Source organism: Nuphar pumila, chromosome 5 (assembly GCF_984573655.1).
Source record: "Nuphar pumila chromosome 5, dmNupPumi1.hap1.1, whole genome shotgun sequence".
Taxonomy (NCBI): Eukaryota; Viridiplantae; Streptophyta; class Magnoliopsida; order Nymphaeales; family Nymphaeaceae; genus Nuphar; species Nuphar pumila.
In genome coordinates, this window is record NC_143253.1 from 116,351,579 (window position 1) to 116,377,867 (window position 26,289).

The 26,289-nt window shown below is 39.0% G+C and overlaps 1 protein-coding gene, 1 long non-coding RNA gene and 1 pseudogene across 3 annotated transcripts in view; 1 reads left to right on the plus strand and 2 right to left on the minus strand.

Annotated features, from left to right (window-relative positions):
• The window catches only part of LOC149838284 (metal transporter Nramp6.2-like), an 88,232-nt pseudogene that overhangs the window by 29,135 nt on the left and 32,808 nt on the right, over positions 1-26,289 (plus strand). The gene's annotated exons all lie outside the window — the stretch shown is intronic.
• On the minus strand, positions 11,338-14,083 carry LOC149838286 (uncharacterized). Its single transcript, XR_016432176.1, has 4 exons — positions 13,334-14,083; positions 11,887-12,058; positions 11,685-11,772; positions 11,338-11,591 (listed from the first exon to the last, which is right to left on the minus strand). It is a non-coding gene; the product is annotated as an uncharacterized LOC149838286 (long non-coding RNA).
• LOC149838287 (replication factor C subunit 2-like) overlaps positions 17,266-26,289 on the minus strand; it is a 29,266-nt gene continuing 20,242 nt past the window's right edge. The window contains exons 11-15 of the mRNA XM_090006928.1: positions 20,456-20,580; positions 20,289-20,371; positions 19,701-19,827; positions 17,639-17,815; positions 17,266-17,400 (exon numbers count right to left, since the gene is read on the minus strand). Coding sequence (XP_089863054.1) covers positions 17,266-17,400; positions 17,639-17,815; positions 19,701-19,827; positions 20,289-20,371; positions 20,456-20,580 — 647 coding nt within the window. The remainder of the gene's footprint in view (positions 17,401-17,638; positions 17,816-19,700; positions 19,828-20,288; positions 20,372-20,455; positions 20,581-26,289) is intronic.

The following is a 26,289-nucleotide window of genomic DNA, read 5'->3' on the forward strand; positions in this document are numbered from 1 at the left end:
AAAATCATGTTTTTTTGCCATGAATATGGATTTGGAATTGAATTTTTGCCCAAATTTGAATCCAATTGCTTGATATGCACCAAAAACATGTGTGATAATCCTGTGGGTTAAGAGTAAATGATTAAGACAAAGTAAGTCATGCATAGTTGTAAGCACGCAAAGCTAGATTATATTTTTTATTGTTTACAAATAGCACAAATTAGAGGGTTGATTGCTGGTGATCTTGCTTAAGCTAGAGAAAAGGATGAGACTTTATGGGTGTGGTCCTTTCAAGTGTAAAGATATATTTTCGCAATTCAGGAAACATTATCATACAAAACCAAAATCAACTATTGTAAAAGGTTTTGTCTACATAAGCCTAACTTTCATTGCTTGTGGCTAATTTATTTGAACTGTAGGGCCATTTTGTAGAGCTCATATTCAGAATTTCTATTTTTATGTAGTTTCGAGCCTCATAATTTCATCCAATGTCTCCAGTTTTTTTTTTTTTAGAATGGAAGACTTAACCAAACATTATTTGATTTTCTTTATTTTATTTAGAATGAATCTAAGTTATCTTTTGACCCTTCTTACGTTTAATCCTCAATTGGGTTCATGTTTCAATCCATGAACGGGTTCAGCAAGTCCATGAGGGCTACTTTGGTTTCCTGAGCTTCAAATCTTCGAAGCATGTCTGGTGTACAAATGTGAAAGTGAATATGTAACAATTGCAACTGTACACAGAAGATCAGGATGCAGTGTGCTTATACCACCAAACTGAAAGTGAGATGACAAAATGGATGTTTTTATGACGAGTGGTGGATGCAGTGTGCTCAAACCACCAAACTGCAACTGTACACAGAAGATCAGGAAAAATAAAAGAAAATAGGATAAAGTGGAGCAAGACCAGCACCAATATGACTTGATTGAAAACTACATGGAAAAGTGAAGGTTATTAATAGATAAGATTTTTCCTAGGAGGCCAATGAGCATTTCTTAAAAACAAGACATTGTAACAAACACTGTGATGTAAAAATGAGATGGGGATGATTTCTTCATTGGAGCATTTTTTTCCTTCTTTTGCATTAACAAAATCTCACCAAACCAATAGCAGGCACGTGCATCTCCACACCAAAACAATTAATGTATATATCAATAAAGTTTCTTGTGATATTGATGCAAACAATATAATTCACAAAAGCCAGCCAATCTGCAAATGAAGATATATGCAACTTATTTAAGAAATTGGGTCATGAGTAACCAAATCGAAATTGGAGCCATGTAAGCTAATTTACATCAAGGGTGTAATCCAGATCCAAGTCCATATTCTGTAGATGAAAAGTTTTAATATAGAAAATATGGTTTTGGTCTTAATCCAACCTTTTTCTAGTGTTAAATTAAAACCATGTTTTTGGGCCTAGTCTTTCTGGACCAGAACTCAAACTCATAACCAAACATCTAAACTTGTTTATATTTATTGGTTTTGGCTTGATCATACCATCTAGGTTCAACGTCAAAGGCAGGGTGCTGGATCCAACAATATAAGGATCACAATAGCTTGATCAGGTTCAGCTTGGAAATGGACAGCACTTATCTTTTAGGTTTCAACCAGTAACTATAGATTGTCACAAGTTGGTAACCCAGAAAGGGAAAAGAAACCCAAGTGTAAGTCTCTATCAGTTTTGGCTGTCACTTGGGCATAATTACTTTATGGAAAATAATAGATTTTTTTTGGAAAAAATTTCATGTGGCAGCAGTATTTTTTTACCCGTACTGGGTCAAGTTTTTTTTTTTTCTTGAAAAAGTTTCATGTGGCAGCAGTATCCTTTTAACCTGTACTGGGTCATGTTTTTTTGTTTTTTTTGTTTTGAAAAAGTTTCATTTGACAGCAGTATTCTTTTAAACTGTACTGGGTACAGTTTTTTTCTTTTTTTTGGAAAGAAAGCATTGGGTCAAGTAACACATTATGGGTTTTAAATTGATAGTTCTTTTTTTTTCTCTTTTTTGGGTGGGGAGGGCCAAGGGAAAACCGGTATCACCGACTTATACATTGGCAGGCCTCCAATGGAATTTTGAAACCAAAATTAGAATTACATGAATCCCCAAAATTTTTGTGAATAATGAATACATGATTATAAGGGTTTTGCATTAAAAGCACGGATGAAAAATTGCCACGAAATGGGTTACAAAGAAAAAACCCACCAAATATATATGTTTAATTTGGTTTTAATGTTATAAAACAAGGTAGAAAAAGGTACATGTGAGGTTTTTCCATTTATGTCAAATTAGGATAAACTACCAGGTTCAAATTCAAGACTGATGTGATCCAAAACCCAGACCCCATAAGATTTGATCCAGACTCGAATTTCTTTTTATATTATTTAAATATATAAAGTTTTTGTTTTAAACACTTCTTTACTTGTTTTTTCCCCAATATTTGAAAAAAGATAGGTTTTTTTTTTTTCTTTTTGTGGTTTTCAAAGTTTTATTGAAAAAGGTTGTGCCTTAAATGGAGTTCACTATTTTTTTTTTCTTTTGGGTTAGGCCGAGAGAAAACTCTCCCTGACCACACATGGGCAGGCCTCGTTGTTAAACCTTTGAGATTCCTCCTGCCTAATGAAAATTTATTTTTCAATATTGTTAAGTACCTATAATTTGAGGCATGAAGCGCATGCCTCAGGTGCGAGGTGAGCCTTCATGTCTCGAGGTGCAGCATTGAGGTGTTGTTACTTATGAGGCTACGTCAGCGAGTTATGTTTGATGTGTATTTGACTCTTAAATTACATAGTAGAGACGGGGGTTTGGATCTGCTTGTACTCTGAACTGCAGTCACCATCTAGATGGTGGCTGTCTTACTCTTATGTTCCTCTCTCATCCAATATTCAGTTGGATGTATTTTGGTAATGTTGAATGATAAATGTTCTCTCTCACTTGAGGTATGTGCATTGAGGAGGAGCGCACATACCTCAAAGCTTCGGCTGGTAAATCGGATGAACATTATTAACTTCAATCTGAAGGATTAAAAAACGCTATTTGAATGGATGGAACAAGTTGAGTTCTGATATGGGTGTCTCACAAATCGAAGTCAATCTGAATATATATAATTAAATCACTGCACAGCCGATGAGATTACGACAGTATATATCGGAGGTGCAGCATGAACCTGAGGTCAGAAGAAAAACATCACCACCCTGAACCAGGTTCAGGTTTTGTCCCAGACCCATCCATATAACTAATAAACAGGTTAATGTTTTGTCGGGTTGTCAAGAAAATAGAATCCCAAACCCATACCCACATAATTTTAGAAATTTATTTTTATTAAAAATATATATAAAAAATACTCAGGATCGGGTCGGGTACCCAGCAAAAATCATGACCCAACCCTGGATCACATATTGCTTCGGTCGGGTTCGGGTCAACACTTTTCATGCCCATACTCAAAAATTCGGGTTCAGGTGGGATCATGTACCCAATACAAACTGGATCCGTTGACAGCCCTATTTGAACCAGCCACCTCACGAATGATTGTCAAAGGATGTACTCTGTAAGTCCATCACTTTTGTGCAAATGATATCCTATATATAGGAAAGTGATGAGCTTAATTAATCAGGCTTGCCACTTAATCGAGCTCGGCTGATTCATATATGCCAAGCCCAGGCACCAATTGTGGGAATATAATAGTCTTATTCATGAATTATTCGATAGGTTAATTAAATAAAAAAATAAAAGCCATCGACTCACTTTACCAAAATCTTCATCCTATTCTAAAACCGATAAAATAAAATGTAAAACATTATACTGCAAGGATTTTTTTCTATTGAATAGCATCTGCTTAAGCAGGATCTTACTGCAACGGATATCGAAGCCAAGAATTGCGGATCCTGGATACCTGCAATGAGTTAGTTGGTAGATTAGGAGCAGAGCAATTCCGTAGCTTGTTGAGTCCTATTAAGAGCATATCATAATAATAGACTATAGTATGAAAACTGAAAATATGAGAACTAATGCGTGAACAGCGATTTCTCAGATTTTTTCTTCTTTTCTCTTGAATCTAACTGTATGGATGTGATCTACATGCTTGGCTTAATCATCTGATTTCGAGATTTTTTTAAGGCTTTAAAATCAAAGACTCATAATCTTTATAAATATTCAAACATTAAAAATCATATTTTTTCATCCAAAATACATGATCCAATAGTTGATTCCCTAGCAAATTCAACATGCCAAGCACATCCACATGGTTAGATTTGCCAAAAAAGTGTTGTTCTAGTTCTCATATTCTAGTGACTATTTGTAGAATTGACATTTAGACAAACTCCCATATACGTTTGGTTTTGTGGCCAAAGGTATATATGGGAGTTTGTTCCAAAAATACAAACCATGGTAATGGTAAAGAAAGTGTTATGATTAACACGTGTGCCTAACCGGGCTTGGCTCATTTACATCATCAGATGGGCTTCGGCCATGCTTCAACGAACCGAGTGCAGGCTTGCCTGGCCGTCTGTGCACCCCTATCCTTGCCTACCAGGGAGTACATTACAACCAGCTTCGTCCTTGTGGCAAGGGACACACGCCCCTGAGTTTGGAACTCATGACGTCCCTTCATCTCGGTGACATTCACGACTCGCCCATTCAGATGAGTGGAAACCTCATGGCAAAACTAAAGGTCATCATTGCATAAATCACACACTAATTAGGGATGGCAGTGGGGCGGGGCGGGGGACAAGGTCTCCACCCCCGACCCGCCTCAAGATTTTATCCTCCACCCCCGCCTCCATCCCGGGAATGGATTTTATCCTCCATCCCCGCCTTCATCCCCGTTTCATGTCCTCCATCCCCGGTTCAAACGGGGATGAGGCGGGGAGGGGCGGGGATATTGCGGGGAAAAGTGGTCGGGGCGGGGATGAGGCGGGGATCGGGGCAGGGCGGGGAAAAGTGCACGTCCATCCCCGCCTCCACCCCCGGACGGGGATGGATTTTAACCTTCGTCCCCGCCTCCATCCCCGTTTCATACCCTTCATCCCCGGTCCAAACAGGGCGAGGCAGGGCGGGGCCCCACTTTCCCCCGGTCCACTGCCAGCCCTAACACTAATGCTTCAATGGGGCAGATATGATAGTGGACCCTGTACTTGATAAACAGGTCCGACTCAGTCAGACACATGTGAATATGGTTGGCATGGGACACACCCCTGAGTTTCTAACTCATGACGTCCCTTCATCTTGGGGACATTCACAAGTCACCCCTATCAGATGAGTGAAGCGCTCATGCCAAAATACAAGGTCAGCATTGTGTAAATCACCCTAATGCCTTAAGGGAGACATATGATAGTGGACCCGGTATTTGATAAATGGCTGCAACTCGGGTCAGACACATGGTTGGATCTAAGTTAATCAGATTCGGAGTCAGTCTGACTCCTCTACCGAACCTGGATCCGTTAGACCATATACTGTAATCAGATATGCATTGGCACTTAATCAGGCTGGATTTTATTGGATTTTGAGCCAGACTTGGATTCATGTTCGAATTTGGATGTAAAAGTACTTCAACCAGATCTGAGTCCCATTAGTAACCAGGTACATAATTCTCTATCAAATCAGCCCAACGGGTATATGCGACCTGAACCCGAACCATTTACATCCTTACCTGTACTTTGTTCTCCTCAGTTGTTAGGACAAACACCCCAACTTGATCCACAGATAATCTTCACATGAAAGTCAATGCACCAAGTGGATTCCCACAACTCCACTCTAGTAAGCTAGAAATGGATCCTCCCGGTTATGCCATGTAAGGCTTTTGTATCACAAGGATCTAAAGCCCACTGGGACTTGATTCAGTTAGGTAGTGTTTGAAAGGCAAGACACATTCATCCCGCTAACATGGGCTCCATGTCCCACGTCAAATGTGGGACGTGGTTGTCCTCGCCAAAGTGGGACACAAGTTGAACCTGCATGCCACTTTGGTGGAACGCAACAGTCCAGAAACTGTTGTGTTCACACGTCAAATGCACTGTTAATTTCAAAGTTCATGGTGGCAACTAAACACGATGCACTCGTTGCATGAGTTAACCAAACACCTTATGCCACGAGCTGACGACAGCCATGCACCACCTGTGTCCATGCTCCTGAAAGCACCCCTCTCTTTCCAGAGGAAAAGCGGCATGTCAGGCCTGGTAAGGTTGTCTTTGGGGGCATTTGATTGATAGAACAAGGCTGCTCATCACAAGCTGGACAGCAGTAGTTCTGGACCCCTCAAGGTCCAACTCACTTGAACACTTTTTTTTTTCTTAAATGGTGAAAATGTAAAGGCAGGGATGAAGCGGCCCCTAAGTGTACCAAACTTGGGACAACCCCATGGGGGACCGCCTTGTCCCCGAGCGTGTTTGTCCTGCGAGTCATCTACAAACTCGTGGAGGGACGAAAGAAAGGAGGAAATGCAAAGGAAACAATAGAGAACTCAAATAAACATCTACATAAATGATAACTTGGAATCCGCATCCATTTTGTGGAGTGAGCGGCAATTTAGTGTTACAGATAATGATTAAGAATAAGAAGACTATACATAAACTATGAAAATAGAAAGTCTAGTGACTCGAGTAATTAAGTCTGAGAAATACTTTGCATCTGGTGCTCTAAGATCGTCTGGCCTAGTAGTCAATGACCTAAAGCTCGTTACACGGGTTACGAAAATTAAAATTTTTAAATAGTATTAAAGTAAAAATTGCAAAAAAAAAGAAAAATATGAAAATTAAAAATTAAAAGAAAAAGAATAAGAGCTCAATAAAAAATTCATTGCTTAGAAGTAATTATGAAAAATTGTGCAGAAAATGTACAAGTGGTGATAAATGAACAGTAACATGATAATACTGGATTTTCTAAGAAAAATTCATAGATAATTGCAATTATTAGAAAAATGAAAGAAAAAAGTTTTTAATATGGAGACATTTAAATTTTAAATATGTCAGGAGAATGTAAATTGAATGAAATACTTGCTTAAACTAATTTTTTAATTGCCTAATAATTTTTGAAAAAGAATTTTCATTCATGCATGACATAGATGTTTGTGGGTAGCATCACTGTAAACCCTTACAAAACTTTACTCATTCATTGGGGTAATCTAGGGGTTTAAAAGACTTGTTGCATGTGTTAAATGCAATCATGATTCTTACGAAAGTGAGTTAGAAAGTGTATATTACTTCTTTTATTACATATATTATTTATTTTTAGTTTTTAGCATATTAGTTTTTCGTTATTAGTTTGTTAAGGAACTAACAAATATTCAAGCATGAAGGTATTTGATGATGCATGAAATGCACATCATTTTCATACAATATGCATACATTTTATTGTGTTTTGAAAGATTAAAACCCATGTATAGTAGTGATGAAAAGTGAGATCTGACACATTTTCCTGAAGTCCAAACATAAGTTAATTTTCCATTGTAAATAATTTCATTTAGGCTCTGTTTGTGAGCCCTGCATTGACATGTAAACACCATTACTGTCAAAATATGGTTTTGCCAAATTTTGGTGTCAAGGATGGAGCTGCCAAAAACATCCTGTTATGACTGGTGTTGGGGCTGCCAAGTACATTCACAATGCAATGTTTTGGCAACATCACTTCTTCCAAATAGCAGATGGCATGAGATCCTTGGGGATATGGATGGCGGGGGCAGGGGCGGGGGACATGGTCTCCACCCCCACCGTGTCTCAAAATCCTACCCTCCATCCCCACCTCCATCTCCACACGGGTTTTGATTTTAACCTCCATCCCTGATCTAAATGGGGCGAGACGAGACGGGAATCCGTTTCTCCTCGGTCCACTGCGATCCATAAAGAAGGATAGGGGATGGGGCAGGGCGGGGCAAGGCAGGGATCGGGACAGGGATAGGGCGAGGAAAAGCGTAAGTCCATCCCCGCACGGGTTTTGATTTTAACCTCCATCCCCGTTTCATGTCCTCCATCCCTGGTCCAAACAGGGTGAGGCAGGGCGGGGCCTCGTTCCCCCTTGTTCCACTGCCATCCCTACTTGGGGAAGCCGCAACACACCTGATCAATGCTCCCAAACCAAGCCTAGTTCATATTTCACAAGATAAACGAGGATGTTTTTGCATGAGCATATTATAGATATTGGCTTAAGCAACACAGATTATTACTATTTTTGAACGAGGGCCAGGTTGAGGGTTTTGAACTTGAACTAGAGAACGATTCATACAGCTAAATTATTTTCAACGCAACCTCAAATTTCCTGTGCTAATCTTCACAATATTGAAAAAGAAAATGTATAACAGAAACAGTTCCGAGTAGTCATCTAACCATAGTAACTTCAATTTAAAAGAAACTTGGAAGTACCAGTTAAAATAAAGGGCAACAAGATGAAATATCCCACATACTGCTGCAAACCAGGTAGGGAAAGGTTTACCTGGAGTTCAAAACTCCACAGCTAAACGAGATTGGGCTCTCTCTTCATAAGCTAAGACGACCAGTAACTAATCTTTCATATGAAACATTTGAATATAGAGAGGGTTGAATGAGAGCTGGAGGGGTCTCACATTCGAATAGAATGGGAGTCATCATCCCCCAGCTTGACTGTCAAAAGAATAAAATACATATACAGTGCCTAAATACTTTGCCCAGAAAAAGGTATGCTGGCTGGAATGCTGCTTTTACTCTTCCATCCCCCCCCCCCTACGTTGCCTCCATAATCATTACTGGTAACCAAAGAATCAATATGTAAAATTTTGAAAATTAGTACCAAGGAGTTAGCTAGATTTATTCTAGTGGTTATTCTTGACAGTAGACATCATTATACACCACAGTAAAGCTTTCACTGAGGTGCTTGTAAGTGCACTTAATATAAAAAAAATAGGTGAGGTATCACACACATTTTTACATAATGAATAGTTGCACGTGGTTTTCTATTTGGTTAAGTGCTTGTTGCTCTGTTTTGATTGAGCTGATGGGCAAGTATAATATACACGTGCAGCTTGGGTAATCAATAATTTTGGATCTTCCTTAATATTTACTTATTAACAGTTTTAGGTTAGTTTTTTTATTCAAATGAAGGACATATAAGGTTTACTCCGTAAATTTCTTTTCATTTAAATAGGAGAGAAGGATGATGGTAGCTGATGTTCTTGACATCTTGTTAATCTAAAATTTGGCATCTTTGTATGGGAGAAAATAAAAGAAACCCCTAACATGAGGTTCTTTGATTTCTTTTTATGCACACCTCCGGATGTGTGTGTTCTAATGAAACAATTCAAGCTTAAATTTCAATTTCAAAGACATGTTGCATCAAATTTGGTTGCAAACCAACGTTCTACTCCTCTAAGAGCTTGTTAATTTGTTTAAAGCTTATTTTATTTTTCTCACATAAACTCAACATCTGCAAGGTGTTTGAAGAAGAAACCTACAAATGGCTGTGAAAAAACAGAAGCAGATCACTTGTGCGCTAAATTGGTCACAGCAAGGACCAGATAGGGAGACAATTGGAGCTCTGACGGGGAATACTTGATAGCAGAAAGAGAGTATTTGAATTGAAGGATTGTATGATTTGTGCCCTAGAAGGCCAAAGTGATGGAGGGATAAATGTGTTGTCATAATTGATTTCAGGGTCGTGTCAATCCTGAAGACCTAGATTGGCTTAATAGCACAAAAAAAATACTGAACCTGAAAGAACTATACGACAGAAAGAATGTAAAATTTGTTGCTAAAAAATAATAATAGACATTCAGCAGTTCAGTGCATCAAATTCGAAAAAAAAAGGTCTTGTAAAATAAAAGAGTAAATTTGAAAGTGGGTGAAATTGCATTGAAAACAATGAGAAATCATCTCAACCAACTACACACAGACAAGAGAAAGCTCCCAACTGTCCACTGGCAACCGAATGAATGAGATAAAAGCACAAACTCTTCCTAGGCATACTAATGGACTTAACTATTCTATGTAAGATGAAATTAGTTCACTAAAAGTCAATGGATTTAATAACACATCCACTGACATTAAAGCTGAGGAAAAGCTAAAATGTACCACTCTTCATAAATAACAAACCCAAACAACTCATTGTTGGAGAAGGCTAAAGCTCATATAGTTTCAGAACTAGAGCTCGCTTTATGTGTCATGACAAAGGACAACAAGCTTTTGACCGTCCCCTTTGTCATGATGAATGAAGGTGAATTTAGTCAAAATTAGTGAAACCAATAATAATTAGAGCAATACTAACAACAAGAAGAAGAAAAAGATGATGATGATGATGATGATTATGATGACAGCAATGTCAATGAAGATGATGATGAAGTTGAAGCAGATATTGTTAATAGCTCTATGGTCCAACATGTTTCTAATCCTCAAATCTTGAAAATCATGAGAAGAAAAAATGACAATTTTCCCACCAAGTGTACCTCCCATGGTAATGCTTTCAACACGGTGATGATCGATGCCACTTGCAAGGATGAACGCAAAAGAAAATTGTTGGCAAGTTATAATTGCCATGGGAAGAAATATTTCAAATCCATATAAGATCATAAGGATGCAAAAGAAAACAAAGTTTTGATTGATATAAGGTGCATGGTTTCATTTGTAATTGACAGTATATACTGATTTTGCATGCTTTTCTGTTATTCAACGGCTGTATGTCATTTTTTATTGGGATGACCATGGAAATATGATAGGTATATATGATAACACAACGGAGCTAAAAACACAAAAATTTGGAAAGGATGGGAGGTGGAAATTTATTATCACTCAAAAGAAAAGCAAGAAGAAAAAGTGAAGACATTAATGAACAGATGGAGGTGAGAACATGGATGCAAATTTAATTATTTACAGGTGACAAGAGTCAATACTACGGATTGTGAAGACATTGGTGCCAAAAAAAACACCCATGCAAGAGCCAAATGACTTTCAATAAAACAAGGATGCATGACATGTCGGCACAGGGAAACACATATATGCCAAGTGCTATGGATTTGGGAACTCAATGATGAGCTCCTCTCAACTGGGAAGAGTAATGCAACTCGATTCATCCATGAATTTACTGGATACCTGATTCAAGTTTTTTTTTCATTTCATTACTTTGGTGATTTTCTTTAACGGGGTTTTGTATAATTCAAAGAGAAGGGACAATTTTTAAGGGTGATATTTCCCTTATGTTCATGTTTTGACTAATCAATTCAATCTTCAATTTTATTTAAAGTCCAGACTGAAACACATACTTAATGGCCTTACAACAAGAAAGTTTAGAAAGGTAGAAAGAAATACCAGACCACAATTGGAATAAGTGATGTATACTTGCAAAACAAATATTTTAATAGCCATGAAATTACAGTAATCCATAAAATGAAATAACCATTTGCAATCATTTGCAACTCAACCACCTGTTCATGATGTTGCATTGAATGTTAGATGTTGACATACAAACTTATCGGAATAAATCAAAAGAAAGAAAACCATTTTGAAAGTGACATGCCTGACCAGAGAACATGTTAGAAGGCATTATAGCTCGTGCTTTTCCAAAACATCTTCACATTTCATCACCACTGATCTCCCACCTACAATGACTTGCAGAAAGAAAAGAGACACCAATAATCGAGTACACTTGTTTATTCCCTACCACTGAAAAACAAAAATACACGGTAGTAAGAAGCTGGATTCATTAAGGACACTGACTGAATAAATCATGTCTGCTATCTTGAGAAGAGTTCTCACAGGCCCTCGTAATTTTGTGCCAGCTGCAGCTTTCAGATTGAGAAATACAAGGAATCTTCAATGTTCATGCTACAACCAGAAGCTCTTTCTGCAGCTTTTCAGACACATCCATTGAATTCAAGTCAAACAGAAGTGAAGTAACAATTCTGCCTTACATTCTATACAAACAAAATCTACATGGCTGTCTACATGAAGAACTCACATGTTCAATTTTTGTGGTGATCGGAACAGAATTTTATCATCTGTTTCTACCGGAGAAGCTGCATAGCTCATGTAGGAGGTGAAGTCAGAGTTTGGACAGGTATTGGGCAGACATGTGGCAAACAGCAGTCGCAACAAAGCCATCAGTGTTGTGATCAATGAGATGCGAGAAGCTGCATGCAACCCATGATTTTGTTCATGCTCAATCAGAAATAAAAGAAATTATCTGGCTTTCACAGCATTCAGTATGTATCTTACTTTATGTATCAGACTCTGCGAATAGGCATGTGACTCTGACCATACAAGATATTGATGCAAGCATGATGTTGGATTCCTTATCTATTTGATAGGAACTGCCATCATTGTGCAGATTTAATCTGAAAGCTGTAAGCCTCAGATAAACCAATACAACCTTTAGACAGACTCCAACCAGAAGGATCATAGAGCAGCAACTATTGTCCTCCAAACAGTGTTGTGAAAAGTGTTGAGGCGTAGTGAGGCGCTCCACCAAAAACCGCCTCGAGGTGTAAAGCATAAGCCTCAAAAAAAAAATTTGAAAACTTTAAAAAAATTATAAAAAAATATCTAAAAATACAAATAAATAAAAAAATGCTTTATTGATGAAATAACAACCAATAAGAAATAAAAAATCTCAAATAAGTACTAAAAAAATATGAGATTAACATATAAAAGTAACTAAAAACTGATTACATAACTGGAAAATATATGAGATTAACCAACAAAAGTTAAAATATATGAGATTATTCTAAAAAATATGAGATTAACTTATAAAAGTAACTAAAAAACTGATTACATAACTGGAAAATATATGAGATTAACCAAAAAAAAGTTAAAATATACTATGAAACTGATTACATAACTGAAATAACTGGAAAATATATGACATTAACCTACAAAAGTTAAAATATATGAGATTATTCTAAAAAAATATGAGATTAACATATAAAAGTAAGTTACTTTTATATGTTACTTTAAGTAACATATAAAAACTTATTACATAACTGGAAAATATATGAGATTAACCAACAAAAGTTCAAATATACTAAGAAACTGTTTACATAACTGAAATAACTGAAAAATATATGAGATTAACCTACAAAAGTTAAAATATATGAGATTATTCTAAAAAATATGAGATTAACATATAAAAGTAAGTTACTTTTATATGTTACTTTAACATATAAAAACTGATTACATAACTGGAAAATATATGAGATTAACCAACAAAAGTTAAAATATACTAAGAAACTGATTATATAACTGAAATAACTGAAAAATATATGAGATTAACCTACAAAAATCTTGTTGATTATTTTTTTTTGCGCCTTGAGGCACGCCTTTTGTGGCTCAAGGCACATTTTTTATAACACTGCCTCCAAGTCATATGCAAGTATCTTTTGATTTAGAACCCACCAAGTTTCACTCACCAGATTTATGAAACTAATCTTTTGCCAACGTTTCCAAAAAAAATGTATCTTTTTCATACCCCAGATATCACCAACATCTTCAACCCTTGGTCACCAGCAAAGCGCACACTATCATTTTCTCCTTAAGGAAAAACTCTCCAACAACAAATTTTCACTTAAATCTTCTGAATCACCAATCCACAATTCAGCAAGCTTTTGAAACAGAATTATTGAATAGCACTCATTTCCTGCCTGCCGCAGACCATCAACTACTGATTCATAAGTGAAGATATTTGGAACAAATTCCTTATTTCTCATCTCCTCCATCATCTTCTCTACTTCAAGAATTCTCTCAGATTTACAAAGCCCATATAGAAGTACATTATACGTATAAAGACTTGGAAAGCACCCACATTCCTCCATAATCTTCAACACTTCAACTGCTCCATCCACCATCCCCAACTTGCACAGGCCTTTTATATACGCCGTGTACACAGCAGCATTTGGAATGCAGCCCTTGTCAATCATCTCATCGAGCAAAGATGCTGCAACATCCACTCTACCAAATTCACAAAACCCATCAATCAACGTTCCATAAGTCACGACATTAGGATCTCTTCCATCCTCCCTCATCCAACTAAAAACTTCTCTAGCCTCTTCCAAAAGGCCAACCTTACATAAGGAATGGATCAATGTATTGTATATAACAGTCTTATAAGACTCATCAATCACACCCATCTTCCCAAACATCAATTTTGCATCTTTTACTCTTCCCCATGCTCCTAACGAGGCAACCACCAAACGATAAATTCGAACATCTAAAGAATAACCCATAGTTCTCATCTCCTCGATCAAATCAATACATTCATCAACAAATCCTTTCAACATCATAAACCTCACTGTATACCTCATATAAACAAAATCCAAAGGGTACCTGCATCGATATAATGCAACCACGAGTTCGATAGTCAAATTAGGATTACATGCATCAATCAACAGAAAAAGCAATTCATGGGCAAGGAGAACTACATCGGGACTAATGTATCTAGTCGATTTCATCATGTCCATGAAGATATAGAACGCATCTGAAGAAGACTCTGGCGTAAGACGGGCACTGATTAAGGGAGCGAAAGAGTTGGGATTTGGGGAGCAACCACACTTGACCATGGTGGTCAGTAGCGAACAGGCGTCATGAACAAGACCGTTGGAGCAAAGGGATCGAATAATGGCATTGTAGGAAGAAAGAGATGGGGTGATAATACTAGGAGACATTTCGTCGAACAGGTGGGAAGCGTGGTGATGGGAGCGAGCTGCGGCGAGTGGGTGAAGAGTTCGGGAGCTGGATTTCAATTGTGGTGATGAGCGGGAGCAGAATAACAGGCTATGGAGGAGAAGTTTGGCCTGGTGGAACTTCTTGCGTTGGCAAAGAGCGTCTACCAATGAGATCACCGTCGCATCATTGATGATGCCACAACGCATGCCGAAGAGAGAGAGAGAGAGGTGCGTGTGTGTTTGTTGGGAGAGAGAGAGAGGGACTTCGCCCGGCTTAGAACGAGCTTGGGCTCTATTAGAACTGCGTCCAGAGCATATCCAAATCTGACTAATCAGGTTGAATCTAGGCTTAGTTCAAAACTTTGAGCCCAAGTCCAAAAGCTTTGGTCCCAGGAGCACCAAAAAGCTCATCACTATGTGATGGGTGGGGATGGAGTATGGTCAACATCCACAAACTCATAACATGGTCCATTCAGTCTTTTGACTAAGCCAAGAAAAAAAAAACTCATCATTGACCGCACCTTGGAAGGTCTCTGGTTGATAAAATCTTTGAGATTCTTCTGCTTGCCGAAGAGTACAAACAGCTTCGACCTTATGGCAAGACACACCGCTATGAGTTTCGAACTCATGACGTCCCGTCAGCTTGGTGAAGTTGGCAACTCTTGACATGCTCTGTTTAGTGTCAACTAATCTGCTTTAGAACGTCATATTGTCTGCCTTAATCAATGACATTTGGGAGATGGGTTTTTAGCTTGAACTGAGTAGATAGAGGCTTGTTGTTTAACATGAACCCGCAGTCATGCAACCATTTTTCTTTGGGCACCCACCAATGTTACCATCAAAATGTCTAGACGCTCCTCTCTTCCTCGGAAAGGCTGTTTCTATTCTTGACCGAGGAATCAATGCCTTTTTTCTCCGAAGCTATCGCCTATCAGATAGCCTCCAGAGTCCAGGACCAGAACCATGAAATGGGCCCTGAAAAGAAGCTGCGGGACCCACTTTTCTAGCAACTGTGCTGCTGTTCATCATCCATGCAAAGTGTTTGATGAAATTCACCAACGAAATGCAACCAACCCCACCCACAACCTCCTCCTCCGGCCATGGAGGATAGGCACAAGTTTGACAACCCCTGCCACCCTTGCATCCCTACTCCGTGCTTCTTCAGATTCGTCGTCGGCCTATGAACATGGCGGGCAGCTCCACTCTCTGCATCAAGATTGGTTGCTCTTCGGACACCTTGGTTGTGAATGCGCTCATTGCCATGTATTCGAAACTCGGGAATGTTGAAGACGCGGAGACCATCTTTCTTAAGATGTCAAATAAGGATCATGTCACTCACAAAAGCATGGTTTCTGCCTATGAGCAAAATGATAAGCATAGTGAAGCCATTGGTCTTTTCCACCGGATGCACTTGGCTGGATCCAAACTTGATGAATTCAGCTTATCGAGCGCATTGTCCTCGTGCACGAGCATCCGAGCACTAGGACTGGGCCAGGCAATTCACGCCCACTCGTTGAAACTTGGTTGCCTGCCTAACCTCTACATACAGTGTCATTCTTAACTTACACTGTGAATGTGGAAACGTCGAAGATGCATTATTGGTGTTTGACGAAATGCCTGAAAGAGATGTTATCTGCTGGAATTCAATCATATCTGGCTTTGTTAAGAACAGAAGAGACGTGGAAGCGATCTGTTTCTTCAAGGAAATTCAATCGGATGGTGAAAGAGCTGATTCTAACACATTGGCAAGCCTGATTTCTTCAACACATTGTTTGGAGAACATGTATGCTGGCCAACAGCTGCATGGTTATGCTATAAATACCGGAATTATCTTGGCTTTGTCTGTTGGGAATGCGCTGATTACCATGTATGCTAGGTGGGGAAGGCTTTCTGAATCGAACCTTGTGTTTGGGACAATTAACAGAAAGAACAGAATTTCTGGGTACACACAGCAGAGGCATGAAGAAGAAGCATTGTAGCTTTTCTATGAGATGATGAAAGATGGAAGTGGTGGAGAGAGACCCAATTGTGTCACGTTTGCATCCGTTTTCAATTGTTGCGGGAATTCAGCATCATTGTTGCAGGGTTTTGTGCAGTGCTGAAACTGGGTTTTGTGTCACGTTTGCATCCGTTTTCAATTGTTGCGGGAATTTAGCTCATTGCTGCAGGGTTTTGTGCAGTGCTGAAACTGGGTTTTGTGTACAGAATTCCATAGTTTTTTTGCAGTGTGGTTGTATGGAAGATGCAGAAACAATGTTTAGGACACTAAGGGTATGTTTGATAACTCGTCCCGTGCGACGCACGGGATGAAAAAGACATCGAGAACAATATTTTTTAACAAACATTGGACGTGGCAGACGGCGTTTCGTGCTTCCGCCGCGTCCATTAACCTATGTTATTTTCGTTCCACCTCCCCCCTATTACAAATAGAACAGGAACGAAGGGAAAGACCTTAAAAAAAATGGGGGCAGACGCAACGCTCAGCGGTACTCGGTGGAGAAATGCTGAAAATTGGTGCAGGCGCAGGCGCGATGCCTAGCGGAGAAATGCCGAAAACTGGCGATACGGTGGGGATCTCCAGCGGCAGCGAGTAATCGGGGGGGCGATCTCCGGCGTGCTCTGGTAGATCCTCTCGAGGCCGAAGACCTCCCGAGGGAGGAGTACCTTTGAGATGCCAAAGATCACCACGGATTTTGGTCGAAGACCGCCGTGATTGCCGTGAGGACGATTCTGGTGTCAATGGCGACGAATCTGTTGGTGCTGGTGATGTTGAGGGTGAAGCTCTCGGCGCCACGCTCCTCCATTGCAAGGGTCAGCTAGACGGGGTTGACAATCATCTGCAGTGAGCCGAGCAGGTAGTAGGAGTGGAAGACGTGGTACTTGAGCACCATCGCCTTTGTATCGGCGACAAGGCTTTGGAGGCGTTGCGTCGAGAGCGAGGTGAAGGCGTCATTCGTCGGGAGAAAGGCGATGATCCCGGTGCCCTACTCGTTGGCCTCGAAGTCTGCCGTGATTCCGATACCCACCCTACTCGTTAGTCGGCCCTCTTCGTACCAACAGGAGTTGCTGAGGTGCTTGGGGTTTAGCTCCAGGAGCTACTCGGTGGTGAACGGCTTCGCCAAGGCCCTCCACCACCACCATCCTGTTCCGTCCAGGTGAGCGACGCAGAGCCCTCCTCCTCAGGCCGAACTTCTCTGTATCAGCCTTCCAGATCTCCACCTTCAACGTCACCTGTGGTTGTTTACACATCGTTATCAAACAACGGACATTTGGAACATAGCATCTGAGTATGGTCCAAACAAACATTGGACTTGGAACCGTTGTTTTGGAACAAACATAGCCAATGTTTTGTTCCATTTTTTTGTTCATTTCGTTTAACCCTTGCCATCAAACATACCCGGAGCATGATATTGTGTCCTGGAACTCTTTGATAACTGGATACTCTAAACAAGGTAGAGGCAACGAAGCTCTTTTGGTCACCTGAGGGACAACTATGGAATTATGGTATTCATGCAAAGAGCTTGAAATTGTAGTCACCATTGATTCAGCTTTTTGTTGACAGGATCCTTGGAAAGATAAAGTACGTCATAATTATGGTTGGAAAGGTGGATGAAGATGAATGTTTGTATCCAACGGGGGTTATGCGTGGTTGGTAGGAGCTGTCAGTGCACGCCTCCCTGTGGTGGGACATTGCAGGTTCAAAACCCCAGTGGTATGTTGAATAATTACTGGTGGGGTCTGCCTAACCCCCAGCTTGCGTTTAAAAAAAAAAAAAGATGAATGTGTGTATCTTTAAACAGTGTATGAATGTGGACAGATTTAATGCCGAGCAGGCTTGGGCATTATCAAAATCTCACATAACTATGGCTCTGCTCGTCTGGTAGGGTGACTCCTGAAAGTCACCAAGTTGACGGGAGATCACAAGTTCAAAACCATGGATCTGGTTCTCTTAATGTGAGGTCGAAGCTGGGTGTGCTCCCTGATGGGCAAGGGAGACAGGTTTTACCCCCAAATGAACTAGGTGAATGAGGCAGTTTTTTCCTGGTTATCCAAAAAAGAAACTCCCACAAATTTGGATGTGGCCTAATCAGACCTGAGCCCGGTTTGATGTAGATGTTGAACGCCTTTACCAAACACAGAAGCAATTAGCTATTTGCTTGTATGGGAAGCAGTTCGCCATGTAATCAGGTCTAAGATGGTAGCCTTTTTCTTTTTACAACTTTGGATTCAGATGTGCATAATCAGATACCAACAGGATATAATCACTCAAGAGTCTCTGGTGCGGTTTATTAAGTGAAATCCATCTTTAGCATCTGTATCACTTTCTTTGTTAAACGGTTTGTGTACTCTGATCATTAGTAGTTTGGTAAGAGTTTTATTAGTTTATGTAAGCCTCTTAGTTGAGTAAGAATCCATGTCTATACATATATGAGAGTAATTTATTCATTGTAGTCCTCGCATAACAGAGGATTCCCCCTTTTCTCTTAAAGTCATAGAAACAACATAATCAACGAACCAAGTGCTAAAGGAAAGGCCACCAGGATTTTTCTACTTCAAAATGCTCACTTGTTAAGGGTTGGGCCTTAACGTTTGGTACCAAAAAAAATAAAGTATGCCAAGACAACCATGCAAGGTGGATGGATGCCTCCAATTTTGTCAACATCTACCGTGGGGTATAAACTCAGAATTGGGACAGACCGTTTGAATCTACATTTGGTGGAGACCAATTTTGTTTGGCTTAGCACACACACACACACGTATCTGTACATAAGTCTTTAAATTCCCACGAGAATTCATAATTGCTATGCTAGTCCTTGGGAATCCTCTTTTCTTTATTAAGAAGCCTTTTTTCATTCTGAAAATATAATGAACTTCAAATCCTGTAAACCAATACTAAAGCAATATTATTGACTTCTACTTGCTCTCAGTTGATCTCAACCGCTGATATTAAAAGAGTTTCTGTACCAGTAACATATCATGAGGAAAGAAGCTCGAGTTCTGATCATTAATACTCTAATCAGCTCAAAGGATCAGATGGTTGTCTACCAAATTTGCAAAATGTGTAAATTACGACTCATTTAATTATAATAAAGACAGTATGAGCAAGCAAACATACTAAGCAGAGGCCTTCCTGCAGTTTGCTATCATAAGAGAACTCTTCAGTCATATTGCAGAGAGCATGCATGGTGTTGCTGGCCACATCCATTAGCTGCAAGTATTCATCAGCTCCATCAATCAAACACCACATATTCCAAGAAAACATGTGAGATGTTAAAACAACATACTGAACGAAATATTTCTTTTAGATCAAAACATTTTTATGGATGCAAACTGTTTAAACAATCAAAAGAACCAGGAAATTTGTCAAACCCATTTAAAAGTAGGATTCATGATTATCGTGGACTTCATTATGAATAATTGAAAACTTGCATTCTACTTGGTCATCAAATGTTCTCTTGAACCAACCAGGCGTGTAGCTTTGCCAGTTTTTGTTGGTTGGTGAATCATTTACTTCTTAATAAGCCAGCTATTATTATTATAGATAACTGTAATTAAATTGTAGTTTTCTTAACTTAATATGTGAAAATACCAAAGTTCCAGATAATGTCACAAGAATACCAAGGCAAAAAAGTACAGATGCAACCTGGAAAAGGGTTAAATTTCATTTTAAAATGTTAACAGATAATCCAATTTCACAGTGACCTTATCTGCTTCAGCAAATCTCTTGCAAAATTTTGCTTTTTGTTCATCAGATATGTCTTCAGCGCCAACTATCTCGTCGAATAACTGTAACACATCATTATGTTGGCAATATGCAATGAGAATGAGAATGATCAGGTGATGGCATAAGGATCATGTTTAAAAAAGAACCTGAGAAAGCATTTGTGAAACTGGATAACCTTCTGCAATTATACTCTCAACTTCCTTATTTGCTAATTCAAATTCACCACTTTTGCAAGCCTGATAAAGTGATTGAACAACGTCTTTTGGTGTAAAACCCGAAAATTTTATAAAATTTTGCAAATTGGGCCTGGATCCAAATTACAGATCCAGGACCCATAAAGGGGTTTTCCGCATACATCTACCTCGTAAATTTGATATATACGTATAAGTACAATAATTTTTAAATTATTTAATAATTCGGAGAATAATCATTCAATAGGGTGTGTAGATGGGTATGGGATCCATATACTGGATCCATATACATATATATATCTAAATATATATATATGTGTATACTCATAAATAAATAATATTAATATTGGTAATACTATAGAAATATAATATACATATATATTAAGTGGACTCGAGGATCCACAGTTGGATCCACTCGGATCCAGCTAAGGATCCGTTATTATTGACGAACCGGGTCCATTTTAATAATGGACCCAGCATCGCGGGTCACGGGCTCGGACCCGGACCCGAGTTCTTTTTAAAAAGGGGCAACCCGATAAGGGTTGCCCGATAGAACCCTTGCAGGATATGGAAGGGGGGCAGGGGGGTTACGCAGGCCGTAACCAACCTCCCCCATCTCGGCGAAAAAGGAGGGGCCTGGGGCCGATAAAGGAGGGGAGTGGAGAGGGGGTCTCGCCCTCTTCACTCAGCCTCATCTCTCTCCCTCGTCTCTCTCGCTCTCCCTGTCTGCGTGCGCGCACCGGAGGAAGAAGAGGTCGCCGGCGGGCTGCGGCAACTAGCAGCCATCACTGACCTCCGGCGAGACTCCTGTCACGGCAGTAGCAAGGAGCAACCCCCAGCCGACCCTTCTCTTGCAGTCTCCATCCTCCGGTCGCCGAAAAACTCTTCAAGAGGTACGGTAAGGGTGAGGAATCGAACATGGGTTCGATTCCATGGGTGGATTGAGGGGAGGATTTGGGGATTAGGTTGTTTCCCCATTTCGAAAACCCAAACGATTTGGGGATTTACTGTACCTAACCCTAAACTGAAACAAAGTCCAGCCCAAATCGATTTAGGGATTTTCTTGCCTAACCCTACTTTACAAAAATCCCTAGCCCAAATGATTTGGGGTTCGGCTGTGGTATCGGATTAGCCCCAGTCGTGGGGTTTCCGATTCTTTGAAATGGATAACCCCAAGTTGGGGGATTTCTGTTTTGGACCCAATAACCTAAATACTAAAGGGAAAGAGGAAAACGGAATCTGTTTATTTTGGGTGCTAAACCATATGAAAAAAATTATGTATCTTGGTTCATTTAAATTTTTGTTTCAGCAGGATGCCCAATTTCAACGTTGTTTGCTACAGAAATCTTGAGTTTTATTTAGGAAATAAATTGGTAATAGTTTCACGAGTTGTTGGTTTATGCTAGGCATCGATTGATTTAAAGATGATTCACAGGCATTGTTGATTTCATGAGAATCGATGTTTTGGATAGGTGTTGGAAAAATTGGATATACAAAACTGATCCTGTGCTTATTCATGTACCCATTTCATTGATTTGAATTTGATGAGTCTTAAAACCATGCTCTAGATCACCCACATGTTTGATGCCCGACGGTGGGCTCATGTAGAATAAATTGATAGGTATGATTGAATGTACTAATGTTCTTAAGGATGGATCCATAGTTAGATATATTTTGTGATGTCATCTCTTGCATATGAAGACCAATCACATGTGTTGTACTTTACATCATTGGTGTTTACAGTTTTTTTTATACAATGTAAGTTTAGGATTTAGGTTATGATCTCTGTTTTTCAACATATTGGATGAAAATCAAATCTTGTTACATATATTCCAGGTTACAGTGATGTCCTGTTAAGTCTATAACAGAAATAAAATTCTGTTTTGAAATAGTCTGGGTTTATTTATCAAAGGAAACTGTTTAGTTAAGTCTTGGTGAAGGTAGTTGCTTTGGATTCCTGTAATTTGAAATAAATTCCTATATTACCTTTGTTTCAGATTTAATATGTGAGACTTACTGGTTCCCGTATATGAATTAGCAAAATAATTGATTTCAGTGTTAAGTTCTGTGTTAGTTTTGATTAGTTGTAATGACAGAAACTTATTGGTGTCAAGTTCAAGCACAACGTTTGTTGAGTCTAAGTTACTTATGATTTTAGTAAAATAAGTTCTTATTCGAGCTTGCGGTTCAGGTGAACCATGGTGGTGCCATGTAAATACGAGTTATATTCTTATTAGAGAAAATGTGTTGTAATGGAGCAATATATATAAATTTATATATATAAGTACATTTCCTTTCCATTTGTACAAGATATGTACATATGCTGTTTTAAAACTTTTGTCACAGGTTCTCTTAACTTATATACGTAACACTTCCTTTTCGGTAGGCAAGTATTGGCACTCATAATGGTTGGTTCTTTGTTAATCATACTCATCATGATAGGTTGATAGAAATGCTCATGCATGAAAATTTTTGCATGATATTGAAATTTGGGTGGTACCCTGCCCAGCCCATCCGAATGGTGCTGAACTATATTTCTACAAAGGAAAATATGGTAAATGCCATATCCTTAACTGTCCATGCTTGTGGACAAATGACAGGTCGATGGAATCCTTGTTCATGTATAGGGTAGCTCATATGGAAGCTTAGCTTAGCACTTTAAGCTTTCAAAATACTAGCTAATCATGTTAGACCTGGCTCTTTGCCTACAGGTGAATGAAAATGCTAATAGGCTTAAACTTGATTTGATATGCTTGATTGGATATCGTTGTCTAGTTGTTTTCATGGGCATGAGAAATCATGAAACTAATGCTTTATTGCTGGAATTTACATGCATGGGTGTTCACATGATATAATAAAATTAATCAAGGAATGACAACGTACATTTGGTATAGATATGTGAATCCTTGCGCATGAATCTTGGAAACCGTGCTTGTGAATGTGGTTGTTTTATGACCATGGTTATATTGGCATATATGGATGTGCATTTGGAAACACTTGTCGTGGAGATTTATACTTTCACTTGACTGTTATGACTATGGTACGCATGAGTGTGAGCATGATTCAATTATTAGTAAGTCTTCTTGAACATGTACACTTGATTTATATGTGAAATGGTACATGTACACTCACACACTTAAAGAAACCATGGATTGGTTAAGACCCATATGTGATGTAGGTAACACACACATATTGAAAATGCATATGAATGAATTATGACATGCATATGTTTGGGTTTATATTTGCATGAATATATATGTTGTTTGGCATTTTGGCTTAGTGTTATGAATGAAACACTACTTGGTTTTATTATGTGATGCACTGATGGCCTAACTGGACCATCATCGGCCTGGAGAGCCGTGAGTTTGGTTTTCTTTCACATATATGTTTTTAAATGCATCACTTAAACCACATAAGATGGTTTGGCACATTACTACACTGTTCTAGTGGTTTATACGGGCTGGAGTCCCGAATGGTTTCCGCAAGGGAGGATGCGGGTTTTCACTTTACTTTTGCATATGTGTTGCAAACTTAAAGAAATGGACTTAATAATAAATATAATGAATAAGAACAGTGTAATATACATTCTGGGATATCTCATCTGGAGTATGAGAATCTTAGATATCCGGTCTTGGGGAGACTGTGAGGATACAAAAACTCCGTGTGCGTTGTTGCCCCTGAACCCGATATTGAGGTTCTTCTCCTGGCCACGGTTTTAGGGAGAGTCCGCCACTTTACCCGGGAGTGATGTGTTAGTCACAGCTGTGAGTTTATGGTACCAAGGAAGTGGCACTTGTGGGCGTGGGGTGTCCTTTGTGTCCCCGACATTAGATGTGGAGGTCTAATGTTCCGATGGATGGTGCTGTTTCCTGATATCGATCGAGGGCTAAGTCGGAACCCAGTAATAAAATACAAATTGTGTGTTAAGCTACCCTGGGAACCTACTTGACCTCGGGGTTTGTACCCGTTTGGTGTATCTGCGGGCCACGGTAATTAAAAAGAGGAACTTAAGGATGTGTGCATCTAATAGGGCATGCATATGGAAAGATGGAACTTAAATAAAAGATAACAGAAGAAATCATGCATTGCACATAATCATGCATTTTTCTGTTATGCATTAGATCATGCAGGTTTGAATCATTCTTGATATTAGGACATCATTTGGTGGTAGCATATGACCTACTTTGTGAAATCATGCTAAAAGGTTTGATTAATTAGTTATTGATATATGACATTGTTTACTGTTCTTGACTGGTGAGTGTATACAATTATTGGTAGTTATGGATATTTAAATGTTGCAAATTTTATATCTGTACTCACTCAAATCACTGCATGAAATCTTATCCATGTTCTTTCTCTCACCTGGTTTCTTTAAAAGTAGTTGTGCTCAGAATTTCGGTTCTGACACCCTACTTTGTTGGTTTTTCACAGGAAATGGTGAACAGTGAAGTTGGACATGCATCTGGGGATGGATGAGTTATACTTGGGCTTGTCAGCTTCAGTAGAGGACATAATGGCTCTTTCTTTTGTCTTTCAGTTCTTTTAATTTCTGCAAGTGTTACTTTACTTTCAGTTGAAGAAAACCTTGTCTTTGAAATTTTCTTACTCATTAATAAAAGAGTTTTAGTTGGTTGATATGGATGATGATTGCAACTTCGTTTGTGGTGGATGGGCTATCCAATGGAAAGTGGAACTGTGAGGACCCCAGATCTCTGGGAAGGTTTCCGCAACTCTTTAGAAAAAAAAAAATTCCGCATTTTTAAAAGGGTCTGGATTGGGGTCGTTACATTTGGGATCACCTGTAAAAAGTTAAAAAGTAGTGCAGGTGCTGACAACCAAAATTCTCTTCTACCATCAACAACACCTAAAAGCATGTAGAACATTGAACTTTCTCAATGATATATATGTTGATGCTGATGAAATGTTTGAAATTAACATGATCTCATGCATGTCAAATGTCAAAGAGAAGGCTGTGAATCCTGGAAGTATGCAGCAAATATGCAAATGATATGAAAAACAGCAGAAAACATCAAGAGAACTAAACTCGATACTTCTACAGGCTGTGAATCCTGGAAGCATGCAGCAAATATGCAAATGATATGAAAAACAGCAGAAAACATCAAGAAAACTAAACTTGATGCTTCTACAGACTAGCTGGCTAATTGTATTGGATAAGAAATACTAGTTTTGTCTTCAGCTAAAAAGATAATAGAAGTAAAAAGTTGTGGAAAAGGGAAAAGTCAAGATGTCTATTCTAAAAGATAACAGTTATCCACGAACTTCAGCCAAAAAGACCCTCCTTGGACCACAACCAGGAACGTCTACCAAGAGAACATACAAAGATGAGAAATATATATCTAACCGCAACGCTCTAAGCAAGCATTTTCTCAGATCACAAACATCTCAATGAAAATGCCAGATGCCATTGTAAAACAAGAAGCCAATGCAAAGCAAAGAGCTTAGTCCGCTCAGCAAGCATAAATAAAATAGAAGTCATGCAATGGTGTAAATCTGATCCAGCTAAGTCTGAGCTGACAAATATGGAAGAATAAATTAACTGGCTTAGGAAAGTTGCACAAAAGACTTCATAACAACATCAATTTGTAATATAGTATCTTCTCGTGCTCAATCTTGATGCCAAAACTAGTCTGCAGTAAGAAAGCATGAAAAAACTTGCAAATAGAAGTCAGAGGTCTTCAGGGAGGAGCTAAAGCCTTTTCTACCTTGAGAAAGATCCTATCCAAGGTGGCAATAACAGACTCAACTAATAGAGTTTGAAGATTCCAAAC